Below are 13,535 nucleotides of genomic sequence, written 5' to 3'. Positions count from 1 at the left end.
TTTAGCCATAAACAGGTCATTGGAAACTTTGGCAAGGGCTGTTTCAGTTGAATGAGGAGGGTGAAAACCAGACTGGAATGGATCAAGAATGGCTTGAGATGTAAGAAAGTCAAGACAGCGGCAGTGAACAAGCACATTCAAGTAGTTTGGAGGCAAAAGGACGAAGGGATATGGGATGATAGTTGGCAGGACAGGTCAGATCCAGTGAGGATTTTTTAAGGAGTGGTACAATTACAGCATGTTTGAAAGCAGCAGGAACAGTAGCAGTGGAGAGTGATAGATTAAGGATGTGACAGATAGAAGGGATGACTCCAGTAGAGATGGAGGAATCTGGTGAGGACAGGGTCAGAGGAACAACTAGTGAGTTTGGAGGAAGAGAGAAGATGAGCAGTTTCCTCCACTGTGACTTCAGGAAAGGACATAAGAGCAGGCCCAGAGGCCACAGGGCAAGATAAGGCCTGAGCAGACTACAGAACAAGGTAAGAGCAGGCCTGGAAGCCACAAGGCAAGGTAAAGCCTGAGTAGGCCACAGAGCAAGGTACAAGGTAAAGAAGGCCTGGAGGCCACAAGGTAAGAGCAGCCAGGTCAGAGAGAAAAGGGTGAATACATGAAGGAGACACTGAGGTTCTGGCAAGGCAGGGTTAAATGGGGCTGGAGCTTGGGTGTGGTGTGAGCAGCAAGGAGGAGCTTGACAAGGTTGAAGCTGAGGCTCGCTGAAGACCCCTGGCGGAGGAAAGGCTGCACAACAGGCTGAACCAGGGCACGGAGCGACTGAAACAGGTAAATATGTGCTGCTGTCACAGTTTCAACTGTTCATAACAATGTACTCGCTTGATTAAACAATGGATGTTGAGGCTGCCAGGACATATAACAAACAGGATAATATGAAATGTTGGACATCCCATCAGTAACACAGGCATCCACATAGTTGGGTTTGTCTGGCAGGCTGCAAGTCCTGTAATAACTAGAGGTCCTAGCGGAAATGCTGGCACACTTATAGCTGGGTCTTTCTGTCAAGCTGTGCAGGGGAAGGGAGGAGGCTAGCAGTTCAGGCACTGGCCATACTGTGCTTTGTGCTTAAACATGAGAGAGTTGGGGTGCAGGAGGCTCTGCTGTCCAAGATGGAGCAGTACAAAGAAGAAAAACAAACAAATGAAAAAAAATGGTCCTGGCTGAGGATAAATCCTGCAGGCAGTCGCACACTGTGGCTGGAAGCTGGGATGATTCCTTAGCAGCATGGACAGAATAATTGGGTGGATTAGGTGGGCTGGATGGCCCTTTTTCTGCTGCTGTCTACTATGTTACTATGACATGTAATTCTTCAACCTTGTACTCATGATACATTTCTTGCCAGTTTGAAAACTTTTAGGCAGAAACAATCTGGCAGACTTTCCCCTAACTTCAGTAGAAATCTTGCCCAAACTAATGGAATAAGCGTCTAATTGAACTTCTTTGTCTCAACATTTGACTTCTTATTTCCTTCCAAAAGGCAGATAAGGTTGTCTTTCATGAGGGTTGTCTTTGTCGATTGTAGGACTGTTATTTTTTCCCTTCGATCTTTGAGCAAAATATTGTTCTTCTCAAATGTTGGATCTTGAAACTAGCGGCAAGGACCTGTTATGTTGCATCATGTGAGAATCATTGATTCCGTCCCTTCCTCCCTTCCTTCACTTGCTCACCGGCTTCCTCCCTTCCTCCTTCCCGCCGCCTCCTGCTTCCTTTCTCTTCTCACCCCCTCCTCCTTCACTCTTTTCTTTCACCCATCCCTCCCTTCTTTCACTGCCTCTCCCTCTTCCCCTCTTCCCCTTTTCTTCTTTTTCTGTTCCTCTTACTCCTGGGAACCCTGCCAGTCTTGCTGACTTTGCCACAGTAATAGTAGTAGTAATGATAGTAATGTAGGTGCAAGGTCTCAAGGTCACGTTCCCAGGGCAGTGGGTACAGCCGAAGATAGACACAAAGGCAGGTATTCTTATATTGACATATTTTATGTGACTATAAGCTTGTTACAAAGTTTATATTACAATGAATTGGGTAAAAGTTTTAGATGTGTAAATGCACTTTACCCGTGTAAGAGGGCTTTTGAGAATTGCTACAATATGTGCCATAGAATTGTCCATAGGATTTACCTGCATAAGTGCACTTTACGCTCCTAAATGGCTTTTGAAAATTGCTATGCTAATATGTTACATTTACACGTGTAACTCCTTTTGAAAATGACCCCCCCAAAGAGAAAGAGAGAGAAGGGGGAAGGTGTGATGAGAGAGTGAGAGGTATGAGAGGAGCAGGGAGCCTGTATGGGGAATAGGAATGTCCCTTTTAAAAGTCTGAGATGCTTCGGTGATGTAATCAAGAGAAAAAGGGGAAGAGATGAGGGATATGATCTCTCCCACACCGACTGGCCTCAAAAAGCCAAAAGCATGTTTAATTCATGTGACTTTTTTTTTTCCTGATGGTTTTAACCTTTGTTAGACAAAGGCTGTAATTGGGTCATTTAGTGTGTGTTTTGTGTCTCCAGCATCTAGGTTGGTTTCTTTAGAAATTGCTCAGCGCTTTATCAAACAAGCCGTTACCTCCTACTAAGATAGGAGCCAGTGGATCTGAGTGCTTTTGTGGTGCAATAGTTTCCAGAAGCATCAGTCCAGATCTGATGAAGTATAACTGTACTGTATGTAGGTTCGGGGGAAGGGGGACCTTGCTGAATTACCTTGTGTATATGTTCAGGACTGACAGCCGCCATGCGTCTTCCTCTGTGACTGGCAAGGCCTGGGAGCCCTGCCCGAATTGCTCAGTCTCTGCTGCCACGCAGGGGCAAAGTCTCTGCCCTAAATAAAAAAACCATTAAAACTTCCTCCGTGTGCTGGATGCAGCCACAGCCACAGGCAAGGCGAGCATGGCCGCCAGAAAGACTTTTGTTGCACAGGGCCACAGTTTTGGGTGCCCCCTGCTCTGCGGTGTGCGTTCCACATGGATGTCATCTCTTGCCAGCTCTGTGACTGCCCGATACAGAAAACTGGACAGACACCTTGTTTTTAAATTTTTTATATATATATATATATATATATATATATATATATATATGGGATTTAAATGTTAGTCTCATCAATAAAGGCGCGCCGTTATTCACACAATTCACGAAGCAATCTTCCCGTAGACACAGGGGCCAATGCAATAAAGTGCACCCAGCTGAGTGCACAGCTTAACGAGCAATCGGACGTGCGTTTTCGACATACCAGGCTAATCCCCGATACAGTAAGGGGATTAGTGCTTCCAAAAGGCACATCCAGACTCATGCATAGCTGATAGTGCTCGTCACATGTAATGCCATGTACATGAGGTTATTAGGTACTATCCCGCCCTCCCGATACAGAAAATCGCTGCTTGTTAACTTAACATTAGCCCTGAAGCTGGCGTTAAGTCTTAACTGTGAGTCAAGGGCCCATTAGCAGAGCAGCGATTTTTCTGCTTCCTCCTCCTAGCTGCCTGCCTAGTTGGTAAAACCCAAGACTAGATTACTGCAGTCCTTGCATGAAGTGCGTTGGCTTCCTGCGGTAAAAATGTTTACATCTTGCAAGGCTGCAGTCTTTACATTTTGCGAGTCTGCACAGCTGTTCTTTGTCATTGCAGGGGGATTTCACACGCCAGCTTTCTTTGGCGGAGCAAGAAAACGGACGCTCGTGTTGAGCATCCGTTTTCCTAACCTGCGCACCGCTGTCTCCTGGGCGCCCGATGCAGAGTGCTAGGGACGCACAGTTGATCCCCGGCGTGTCCTTTTTAGAGCAGCAGCTCACAGCACCCGTTTTACCGCATGTCGTATTGCATGGGCCCCAGAATGGGAGAAAAGTGCTAGCAAATCAGGGTCTTAGCCAGGGAGGGGGGGCCCCCTGTTACCAGAAAAAAAAATAGATCTGAAGTAGCTCCTGACCTCCCAGAGGGTTCCCCCCCTCATTGTTTCCATCACTGAAAGAATCGCCACGGATTTTGCTCAGATACTTGGACTGCCACTGCTCTGGATTTGGCCTAAGAGACTTCTTTCTCCAACCACAAGATGCACCTCTAACATCCACGCCATGTGGCAGGGTCGGGAGAGGGGGTTAAACTAAATCGTGTTTCCATTCTCTGTTGTCTATCTAATAACAATACCTCAGTAGGCAAACTCTGTTGAAGATTAGTTTAATCCTGTTCTTCCAGTTTTGCTTCTGACAGGAATGCAATTTTTTTTTGTCCAAAAAAAAGAAAAAGTTTAATCGAACTCAGACTTTGGGAGTGTGCATACCTATATTTAGAATTTTAGCCAGGTGGAAAACCAAGATGGTTGCATCCTGAGAAACTGGGCTGGCGCGCTCTCCGCTTTCTGGGAAGTGATGTTTTAGTTTGCTTCTCTGTTTCCTTTTTCTTAGTTCACTGTTTAATCGCTGCTTTTATTTCTTGGTTTCCCCTTTTTTCCTATAAATATTTAGAGAAATGTGCAGAAAGATTCCCTTTATTTCTTTGTTTTATAATAACATGATCTCTTTCTGAGGTTAATTAATTCCCATCTAATGGCACATCTCTGTTTTTTCTGGTACAAGAATTCTTGTGTTTAATTTGTAAAATTCATTAAAACAAACAAAAAAAAAAGAATTTTAGCCCAGCAGCCCTGTGCAATGCCCGATTCACCCTCCCCCAGGGGCCTCCGCAGAAAGCCCTCCATTTTAACATAACTGGGGTTTTGTTTTTTTTTTTATTCTTTCCAAGCCTGAAGTAGGTACAGGGAATCCGGTGGATGCAGCCATTGTTGCAGCTGAAGAAATGCCTCCCGCAGAAAAGACTCCCAGCAGCAAGGCCCAGTGATCAGGTAGAGACTGGCTGTCATTTTTCCATGTATGTCTCGTGCAGCAGGCACCCACCCACCCAGATACACCCACACGCTTTAAAGGCAGGAACCTCTGCTGCCGGGTGCGTGCACTTCAGTGAAAGAGCTGGAGCTGCACTTTGTGGTTCCAGTAGAAGATACTCAGTTGGCAGACACACAAAGAGCTTGAGTGTGTACAGCAGCAGCACTACCAAGATCATTTAGTTAACTGGCAGAGTGTATGGGACCAGTACATAAATGCTTCATAAGCTCATTATCTCCCCCCATCCCCTTCTTTGGGATGCATTTTATGATTCACTTGGGTTTTCTGGCAACTCATTTTTTGCTCATTCTCAAGCCGATTTGGTAAAGTCCCGCTCTCCCAGCGTATGCACAGGCCACTCTCCTGTGCGCGCGATGCAGTATTTAAATTAGGTCCGGCGGTACAAACGGGCAAAAGGAGGCGCTAGGGACACTAGCGCGTCGCTAGTGCCTCCCTTTGGCCTGGAGCGGCGGCTGTCAGCGGGTTTGACAGCTGACGTTCAATTTTGCCAGCGTCTGTTCTCGAGCCCGCTGAGAGCTATGGGCTCGGAAACCGGAAGCCGTCAAAATTGAGCGGCCGGTTTTCGACCCGACAGCTGCCAGCTGACTTCAAATTTTTTTAATTTTTTTTTACTTTTTTTACCCTGTGGGACCTCCGACTTAATATTGCCATGATATTAAGTCGGAGGGTGCACAGAAAAGCAGTTTTTACTGCTTTTCTGTGCACTTTCCTGGTGCCCAAAGAAATTAGCGCCTACCTTTGGGTAGGCGCTAATTTCTGAAAGTAAAATGTGCAGCTTGGCTGCACATTTTACTTACTGAATCGCGCGGGAATACCTAATAGGGCCATCAACATGCATTTGCATGTTGAGGGCGCTATTAGGTTCGGCGGGTTGGACGCACATTTTCCGCCCCTTACTGAATAAGGGGTAAGGGAAAACGCGCATCCGATGACAGATTAATAGTGCGCTCCGTCGGAGCGTACTGTACTGTATCGGCCTGTCTGTTTGCACCTGAAGAATGGAATGTCATCTTCTGAGAGCTAGTCAAGAAATGGGTTAAATTAGTCCAATAAAAAGGTATCCCCTTTAACAAGCTTTATTTTCATGCATTGGAGTAGACTAACACAGCAATCACATTTATTTTTTCTCGAACTGAAGAGAAATAAGTGTATACAGTTTAAGGTCTTCCTACTTAGGCACTAATAATCTCAATGTTTAAGGGCATCACCCATGCTGCATGGAAATTACAAATGCAGCCTGATGACCAGAGTAAGAATTTCAAGAGGGCGCGCCATGGATCTGATGAAGGCAAAGCCATGTTTTTCTGAAAACATTCCCATCTTCAGCGCTCATGAATGGGACGTTTGGCGGAGAGGGGGTGGTTTTTGTGAACAGTTTCTCTGCCCGTGGAGAAGCTTTTGGCTTCCCTGGAGGTTTCTTATCCCTTTTCCCAGAGTAGTGCAGTTGCAGTACAAAAGTGGTGAAAACAACCCTGTGACTTGGAGCCTTTACTTAACCTGGGACAGCTTAAAGTGCCATGGATTCTAGGACAGAAAGCCTATGTGATTGGCCAGAAATGGTCTATCATGCTATTACATTCCAATTTTCAGTTTCATTTTTAATGGGAAATTCCCAGTGGCACTTTCCTTTTCAAAATTCAGGCCGATGGAGGAAAGTAGATACTTTTGTAGCCCCCGCACTACACATTCGTTTTAAAGCAGGTGCAAAAGTAGCCACGAGAAAGTGCGCATGGGGCTTCTAATGTGAAATCCCTGCCCCTTTTTTCATCCTGCTGTTCACAGTGCCTGTAGTTCTACCTGCAGTGAGGGAGGAAAGCACTTTTTCTGTTTATCTGCATAAAATTCCCCTCCACAGGACAATGTGTGTATTCTGGGGGCTTAAGCCACCATATTTGCTATGCATATGGATGACTTTAAAATGTACATGTAGAGACATTTATATTTTTTAGGTGTGTGTTCAATAGCAAGATACTGTATCATTAATTGTTTGTTTTTCTTTTGGGTGCAGATCGTACCACTGAACCCTTTTGGAAGGTCAGCATCGTCTACAGAAAGCCTGAGGAATGGGACTGTGTGGTTCATCCCAGCAGATCTGGTTTCTGCCTCAGAAGGGACTTAATTGTTTCTATCTGTGCATATCAAAGGGCTCAGTGTCTTTGAACAGGCCCAGCTTCCAGAGATTGTAATTACCGTGCCTCCGAGCTGTGATTCTCATCTTACTGCATTATGTACATACAAAAATTATGGTCCCTTAAATTAAATCAAAACTCTTGCTTTTGCTCTGCTTTCCTCTTGTCTCTTTAAACAGAACTTCCAAAGTACACATTTTCTGCAGGGCCTCAGTCTTCACAGCAGTCTCATCCTGCTTTCCTTTTGGGAGACTGTTGTAGCAGCAGTGGGAAACAAGATGGTTTTGTTTGACATTGGTTAGCAAATTTACAATTGAATACTCAATTGACTGCATGCATTGTCTCTGTGCTGCCACTCCCCACATCTACAAATCCCTTGCCTCACCCATGCCTGTAAAAAGATGGGGGAGGGGTACATAGAGCAATAGGAACAGCTGCTGGGTCTTTTTTTCCCCCAGGCAAGGAATGGGAACAGTTTCCTGTGTTCTTTTGGTTCTTAAATGCACAGTTCCCTGGGATCAAGAAAGTGCCTTAATTGTAGAAGCCAACCATCGCATGATTTGTGCCCATTTCCTGTTGGTATGGATACATTTCTGATATTTCTAACCATCCTTGTCCTCCAACTGGATGTGTTCTTCCTCTCTTGTTTTTCAGGTGCACACCATCAGTTCACTTTGCTTTTTTTTCCTAGTATTCGAGGTTCTTTAATCATTTGAAGACCACAGTGGGCATGGGCTGGGGCGAACTATATCGGGTAGCTAGCACTTCTCTGAAGGTACTGTGGACAATACATTGAAATCGTCGACTCAGTGTGCTGTGTCAGTAAAAAAAAAAAAGAGCAAACAATGTTATGAATTAGTAGGAAGGGAATGGTGAATAAAACGGAGAATGTCTTAATGCCTCTATATCACTCCATGGTGAGAGCGCATCTTGAGTACTGTGTGCAGTTCTGGTCTCTACATCTCAAAAAAGATATTGATGCACTGGAGAAGGTACAGAGAAGGGCAACCAAAATGATAAAGGGGATTGAAAGGCTCCCCTATGAGGAAAGGCTAAAGAGGTAAGGGCTGTTCAGCTTGGAGAAGAGATGGCTGAGAGGGGGGATATGATGGAGGTCTACAAAATCATGAGAAGACTAGAATGGGTAAATGTGAATTGGTTGTTTACTCTTTCAAATAATACAAGGACTAGGAGGCATTCCATGAAGTTAGCAAGTAGCACATTTAAAACAAATTGGAGAAAGTTATTTCACTCTGTGCACAATTAAGTTCTGGAATTCATTGCCAGAGGATGTGGTTAGGGTAATTAGCTGGGTTTAAAAAAGGTTTGGACAAGTTCCTGGAGGAGAAGTCCATAAACAGCTATTAGTCAAAATGATGTAGGGAATAGCCACTGCTTATTACTGGCATCAGTAGCATAGGATCTATTTAATGTTTGTGTACTTGCCAGCTACTTATATCCTAGATTGGCCACTGTTGTAAACAGGATACTGGGCTTGAATGACCCCCTGCTTGATCCAGTATGGCAACTTCTTTCTTTAAAACATCTTCTATTCAGTGTAAAAAAAAAACAAAAAACTTGTTAAATGCAGATTGTAAATTCAAAGCACAATTATTAAAACAAACAAAACAAACAATGAATAAAGTGGAATGGAGTGGAGGAGTAGCCTAGTGATTACAGCAGTGGGCTGGAAACCAGGGTTTAAATCCCACTGTCACTCCTTGTGAGCTTGGGCAAGTCACTTTTTTTTTTTTGATTGATAATTGTTATTGTCAACACCAAAAATTGGCATACAACAGTTTAATAAGATTGACAGTAAACAATTTTCTTGAAAAAGTGTCCCTCCCTCCCCCCCCAGCTGAGAGAAATACATTGAACCAATAATCTCATCTAGACATCTATAGTGCACAGTCACAAACACTAATACACACAACTGAACTCGTGCATTTCCACAAGGTATCCCTGACATTCTTAAGAACTTTAAAATTGTTTATTCTTCCATGTTAGATAAGGGTCCCATATCCTATAAAATTTTTGCAAGGCATGATTTTTAACCGCCGTTAATTTATACAGGGTGCAATTCCGATCGGGTTATTACTTCAGCCTTAGTGAGTAGGGCAGTTTGTTTCCACATCAATGCTAGCTCACAACGGGCCGCAAGAATTATCTGGTGAGCGAGTAACCACTTGTAATATGGGATCTGGGGGGGTAGGTTTAATAGAAAGTGCTCAGGGGCCAATGGCAACACCAGGCCTGCAATAGCATTGATCAATTGATTTAATGTCTCCCAAAACAGGCCCACCTTAGGGCAGCTCCACCATATATGAAAGTAGGTACCCGTTCCCCCACAATTTTTCCAACACGCTGCACTCAGAGAGGGTATGATCTTCTGCAACCGAACAGGCATTAGTTACCACCTCATGAGGACCTTGAAACCATTTTCTGTTAAATTGGTGGAGACCGAGCTACTTTTAGTATTCTGAAATATCAGGTCCCAATTTTCAGGGGAAATTGTCTTACCCAAATCCTGTTCCCACGCCCTTTCATAAGGAGCCTGACGTCGCAACGCATTACCTAAAAAGCCATACAGATTACATATGATACCTGTCATATCATCCGCCCGGGCACACCAATGCTCCAAAACTGTCTTGCCCTTCTGGAGCTCAGCACTAATATTCTCTACTAGCACAAAATGACGAAGTTGCAGAAATAAAAAAATGTCCTGCTCCCACAACTGAAATTTTTCTCGGAACTTCGGAAAGGCAAGCATCTGCTGGGACCCCCATAAGTGTTCCAGCCCAACTACTCCTTTGTCTAGCAATGGGCGATATAATGGGAGTACCCTCCCCGCTGGAAAGTTAATATTGTAATTTAGGGCAGTACTGTAAAAAATACCGGCGTGAGCCAACAAAATGGACTTTCCATTTTTCCCAAGTATCAATAGTGGTCCTAGTTGTAGGGGCCAATGTACCACCTCCCGGCCAGGTGCTCCTTGGTTGCCACACCATGGCCCACAGTGGTGCCGCCCCCGTCACCGCCTGTTCAATAGTTACCCAACGTGGTATATCTCGCTTCTTATTCCAAGCTATGATGGCCTTCAACTGGGCGACCACCCAGTACCATTGTAAATTAGGTACTCCTAAGCCACCCCTGTTTGTGGGTTGGTACATTACTTCCCTTCTGATCCTTGGTGGCCTCCGCTTCCAGATATAAGAAAACACCCGTCTTTGCCAACATTTCAACATACTGTTAGGGATAGAAATGGGCAGAGATTGGAACAAATATAAAAGTCGAGGGAGTAGATTCATTTTTACGGTGGCCATCCACCCCAACCATGAAAATGAGAGAGAATCCCAGGTCTCCAAATCCCTTGCCAATGTGTTCCATAATGGCTTATAATTTGTCGATCAGATCTGCATAATTTCTACTATGGTGTATACCTAGATATTTTATGCTGTGTGTAGCCCACTTAAAAGGAAGCTGTAATTGTAAGCTTGCCCGCTGCTCCTCCCCCAAGGTCAAATTTAACACTTCAGATTTATCAAGGTTTAATTTGAACCCTGAAACCCGACTAAAATCCTGTAACACTGCAATAGACCCAGGTAGAGAGGCAGCCGGCCTTGTGAGGGTAAATAGAACATCGTCTGCAAACATGGCAATCTTGTACTCCGATTCACCCAAGGAGACCCCGTGTATATCTGTCGAAGCACGTATTAGTTGGGCTAATGGTTCCAAACAGAGGGCAAAAAGAAGTGGCGAAAGTGAACATCCCTGTCTCGTGCCCCTTTGTATAACTAGGGGTTCGGAGTAAATACCGTTGACCTTAACTCTCGCCTGAGGATTGGAGTATAAATTTTGTAGCCAGGCCAAAAAGGAATCACCAAAATTCATTTTTCACAGCAAGCTAACAAGATATGGCCAATGGACCATATCAAAGGCCTTTTCGGCGTCTATGGATAGTAAGACCGCCGGTGTCCCCTGCTCCCTAACTGACCATATAAGATTCACTACCTTTCTGATATTATCCGCCGTCATGCGTCCTAGTATAAACCCCGTCTGATCTGAGTGCACTAGTTTTGTCATAACACGTTTCAGTCTGTTAGCTAGAATTTTGGCAAAAGTCTTGATATCGATATTGAGCAGGAAGATTGGCCTATTCGAACCACACAATGTGGGATCGCGACCCGGTTTTGCTAAAATAGTTATCCCGGCTACATTCGCACTGGCCGTCAGAGGATACTGAGACTTCAAAGAATTAAACCATTCCTGTAATAAGGGGATGATATGGGTGGAGAACTTTTTATAAAATAACGCTGTATAACCATCTAGCCCGAGCGCCTTGTTGAGTTTTAAGCCCTTAATCACCTGTAGTATCTCCTGTTCAGTAATATCTTTGTCGAAAAACTGCCTCTCAAGATCAGAGATACCAGGGACGTCCACTCTTGTAGATACTTTTCTATATGGTCAGTGTGGATCTGGGAATCTGCAGAATAAAGGGCCTGATAGAATTCCTGAAATCTATGCTGCATTTCTCCCGGCTTGGTAAGCAGAATGCCCCCTTCTGATTTAATTTTCACTATTTGGCGCTGGGCCACTCGCTTACGTATATGGCGAGCCAGATAGCGGCTGGCCTTATTCCCCCATTCAAAGTGTTCCTGATTGGTTTGCTGAAGCTGAAACGCTATAGTTTCCAACTCAAGGGCCGACAATACCGCCCTGGCTCTCTGTAGCTTAGCGTAACAGGCCTTTGTTAGAGTTTGTGGGCGCATTCAAGATCATGAATTTCTCGACGAAGCTGCTGTTGTCGTCTGCATCTCTGCTTTTTGATATAGGTCGCCCTCGCAATTAATCGACCCCAATCACTGCTTTCAAGCCCTCCCAAACCATTGAGGGATTGATATCATCCTGCACATTGAAGGCGATTTATTCGGAAATAGCTTCCTCTGTTTACAATAACTTTCATCTCCCAATAATGAATTATTAAGAGTCCAGAATCGTCCCCCCTCCCTTCCAATGGGATCGTGCTAAACAAGTTCTATTGGGGCATGATCCGACCAAGTGATCGGCTGTATATCTACCTTACTAAACCGGGGTAGCAGTAACTTGTCTATCAGAAAAAAATCCAGCCTTGAATATGAATGGTGCGGGTTAGAAAAGAAGGTGTAATTCCGACTGTGTGGATACTGAAACTGCCATATATCTATAAGGTTCAATTTTCTCAATAGTTTCTTCAATCGGGCTCTAGCCATTCCCACACCCAAGCCACCACCCGTAGTGGTATCCACCCGGGGGTCCAAAATCAAATTGAAATCTCCCCCCAATATCAAGAGGCCCTCCACTGCTTGCTCCAGATAGTGACCTAAGGCTGTATAAAATGCTGGTTGACCCTGTACTGGGGCATATATATTGACCATAGTGAACTTGACATTTGCCAACTGAAATTGCTCCAGCACATATCGGCCCTCAGAATCCAAATAATGATGGTTTATCACACCTTGAAAATCTTTATGAAGCATAATAGCCACCCCCGTATATTTGTTCCGAATTGTTGCAGCCGCCATGAATTGAGTAGGATATAGGGACCATTGTAGCAAGGATTCATATCTTTTTCGTAAATGAGTCTCTTGCAACATAATTATGGCAGCCCCTGAATGTAAAATTTCAGCTCGTAGAAACTGCCGTTTCCTCGGGCTATTTTACCCTTTCACGTTCAGAGACAACATAGACAGCTGCTCAATCATATTTTAAATATAAAAGTCGAGAAATGGGAAGAATATCCTAAGAAACAGGGTAACCCATGAAATACACATCACCCAATCTATATAGCCATGAAAATAGAGATAGATAATACAGTATCTCAGCTTAATCCCCCGAACCCCAAAATATGTGCTATGTTCCCATAGCCTCGCTGCCCACACAGCCTGAGGGGGAAACCTAAATGACATGTGGAAAGTGTCCCCCATCCCCTTGAGCCTTCTTTATAACATATGTCATGAATTCTGTTAACATTAACCCTTTAGAAACCTTTTAGAAACTTCTTGCAAGTCGCTCACATATGAAACCCAAACCTTATAAACACGCTCAGAATATAATCCTGACGCTGGTGGCATCAGCTCTTCTCTATACATTATTCAGTCCCAAGTGTCAAGTTGGGGCCTCTAGGCCTCCTCATCCCTTGTCTGTTCCTGTAGGAGCTTCTCCAGATTGCCGTTGAAGCCTCTTGTTGCTTTTACCCACTCTCTGCCACCGAGGTGTCTCCAATCGTCCAGGGGCAGGTGCTCGGGTCTGCTGTCTGGCCCTCTGCGTCATGTAGCCTGCTTCTATCAGGAGCCGTTCTGCCTCCTCTGCCTTATGTACTGTGGAGGTGGATCCCTGTATGGTTACAGCAATTCCAAAAGGAAACAGCCTACGGTACCTGATCCCCTCCTTCCGCATAACCGCAGTTGCCTCCTTAAATTCCGCCCTTTTTTTCAGCGTCAGGGGTGAAAGATCAGACAATATGGAAATAGAA

The 13,535-nt window shown here is 44.6% G+C and overlaps 1 protein-coding gene across 4 annotated transcripts in view; it reads left to right on the top strand.

The window, feature by feature from the left end:
- The window catches only part of APOO (apolipoprotein O), a 137,820-nt gene extending 130,646 nt beyond the window's left edge, over positions 1-7,174 (top strand). For all 4 annotated transcript variants that reach the window (XM_029603415.1, XM_029603416.1, XM_029603418.1 and 1 more), the window contains 2 exons: positions 4,735-4,834; positions 6,904-7,174. In XM_029603415.1, the coding sequence (XP_029459275.1) occupies positions 4,735-4,830 (96 nt within the window). In that variant the 3' untranslated portion in view covers positions 4,831-4,834; positions 6,904-7,174. The remainder of the gene's footprint in view (positions 1-4,734; positions 4,835-6,903) is intronic.
- Positions 7,175-13,535: the final 6,361 nt, after the last annotated feature.

The sequence above is a fragment of the Rhinatrema bivittatum genome, chromosome 5 (assembly GCF_901001135.1).
Source record: "Rhinatrema bivittatum chromosome 5, aRhiBiv1.1, whole genome shotgun sequence".
Lineage (NCBI taxonomy): Eukaryota > Metazoa > Chordata > Amphibia > Gymnophiona > Rhinatrematidae > Rhinatrema > Rhinatrema bivittatum.
Note: the sequence above shows the minus strand (reverse complement) of the source record. Positions and strands in the feature narration are given on the sequence as shown.